The 1,378-nt window shown below is 62.3% G+C and overlaps 1 protein-coding gene across 1 annotated transcript in view; it reads left to right on the top strand.

Annotated features, from left to right (window-relative positions):
• The first annotated feature begins 621 nt into the window (after positions 1-621).
• Positions 622-1,378, top strand: part of LOC104532567 (serine/threonine-protein kinase 10-like) — a 9,082-nt gene continuing 8,325 nt past the window's right edge. The window contains exon 1 of the mRNA XM_029087432.1: positions 622-768. Coding sequence (XP_028943265.1) covers positions 622-768 — 147 coding nt within the window. The remainder of the gene's footprint in view (positions 769-1,378) is intronic.

Here is a 1,378-nt window from a genome sequence, read left to right as displayed (position 1 = left end):
GGTGTTGGTGGCACCTTTAGGCTTTGGAGAGGGTGCAATGGGTGCTGGTCGCACTTTTGGGGAAGGTGGGAGGGGTGCTGGTGGCACCCTGGGTTTTGGGGAGGGTGCGCTGGGTGCTGGTGGCACCTTTGGGGAAGGTGCAAGGGTGTTGGTGGCACCTTTGGCCTTTAGGGGGTGAAAAGGGTGGTGGTGGCACCTTTGGGGTGTTGGAGGCACCTTTGAGCTTTGGGGAGGGTGCGATGGATGCTGGTGGCACCCTGGATTTTGGGGAGGGTGTGGTGGGTGCAGACAGCACCTTTGGGGAAGGTGCAATGGGTGCTGGCGGCACCTTTGGGTTTTTGGGGAGGTGGCAAGGGGTTCAGGCAACACCCTGGGTTTTGGGGAGGGTGTGATGGGTGCTGGTGGCACCTTTGGGTGAGCACCAACCCTTTCTCCCATCCTGACAAGCACCCAAGGGTGGGATGCACCAGGTACAGAGCTCAGCATCACCTTTACGGCACCTCCATCTCACGGCACATCCTGCGCTCGGCCCCTTCCTGCCCGCGGAGGAGGAAGAGGAGCGAGGGCTGCGAAGGCTCTTGGTGGTGGAAGCTCCAGTTTTCTCTGCATGGAGGTGGCCTCATGGCTTTTCTCCGACGCCTTTTTGGTTTGTCGGACAAGAAGAAGCCGCCGAGGTGGTACGAGCGCGTCAGGAGGGATGTGGACCCCGAAGAGGTCTGGTCGGTGCTGGGTGAACTGGGTGACGGTGCCTTTGGCAAGGTCTTTAAGGTAGGAGAGCACCCGAAACTGCAAAACTCGAGGCTTTTGCCAATATTGGGGTTTTTTCGATGCTGCCTCACATGTGAGAGGCTCCAAAGCCTCTGAACAGCCCAAATGTCTGGCAGAGGCCGGCAGGTCCCCGCCTGGTGCTGGCTCAGCCCGTGCCCGGCCCTCGGCGCACGGAGATCCCCCGGATCCGGGCTCTGGCCCCTCGGCCGGGGGGTTTTTGCCCCTGGTTTGGCGCGGGGGGGTTGTGCTGGGGATGCTGCTCGGGATGTTTTTCTCTGAAACCTCCGTGCAGAGCCCGAGCGCGACAGGAAACCCAAATTCGCCGCTCGTCAGCCCCGCGGCAGGCGCCGCTTTCCGGGGGCGGCGCCGGGGCTTTTTGGTGCCGGGGCCGGTGCTGCGCAGCAGTGCTGGTCCCAGTCCCAAACTGGGTTTGTACTGGCCAAACTCATCTTCCCTCCCATCTCTGGTTTTTCCGGGGCAGCGGAACGCCCCGGCATAGCCCATGGGGTGGGATTTGCTGGGGAACCCCCAGAAGTTCCTTGGGGGAGGGGGTTTGCTGAGCCCCTTGTGCCGACCCTCGATGTGGCTGTGCCTGTGGGAAGGGTCTTGT

The sequence above is a fragment of the Antrostomus carolinensis genome, unplaced genomic scaffold (genome assembly GCF_000700745.2).
Source record: "Antrostomus carolinensis isolate BGI_N321 unplaced genomic scaffold, ASM70074v2 scaffold15511, whole genome shotgun sequence".
Classification (NCBI taxonomy): domain Eukaryota; kingdom Metazoa; phylum Chordata; class Aves; order Caprimulgiformes; family Caprimulgidae; genus Antrostomus; species Antrostomus carolinensis.
The sequence above is the reverse complement of the archived record's forward strand: the minus strand, read 5'-3'. Positions and strand labels throughout refer to the sequence as shown.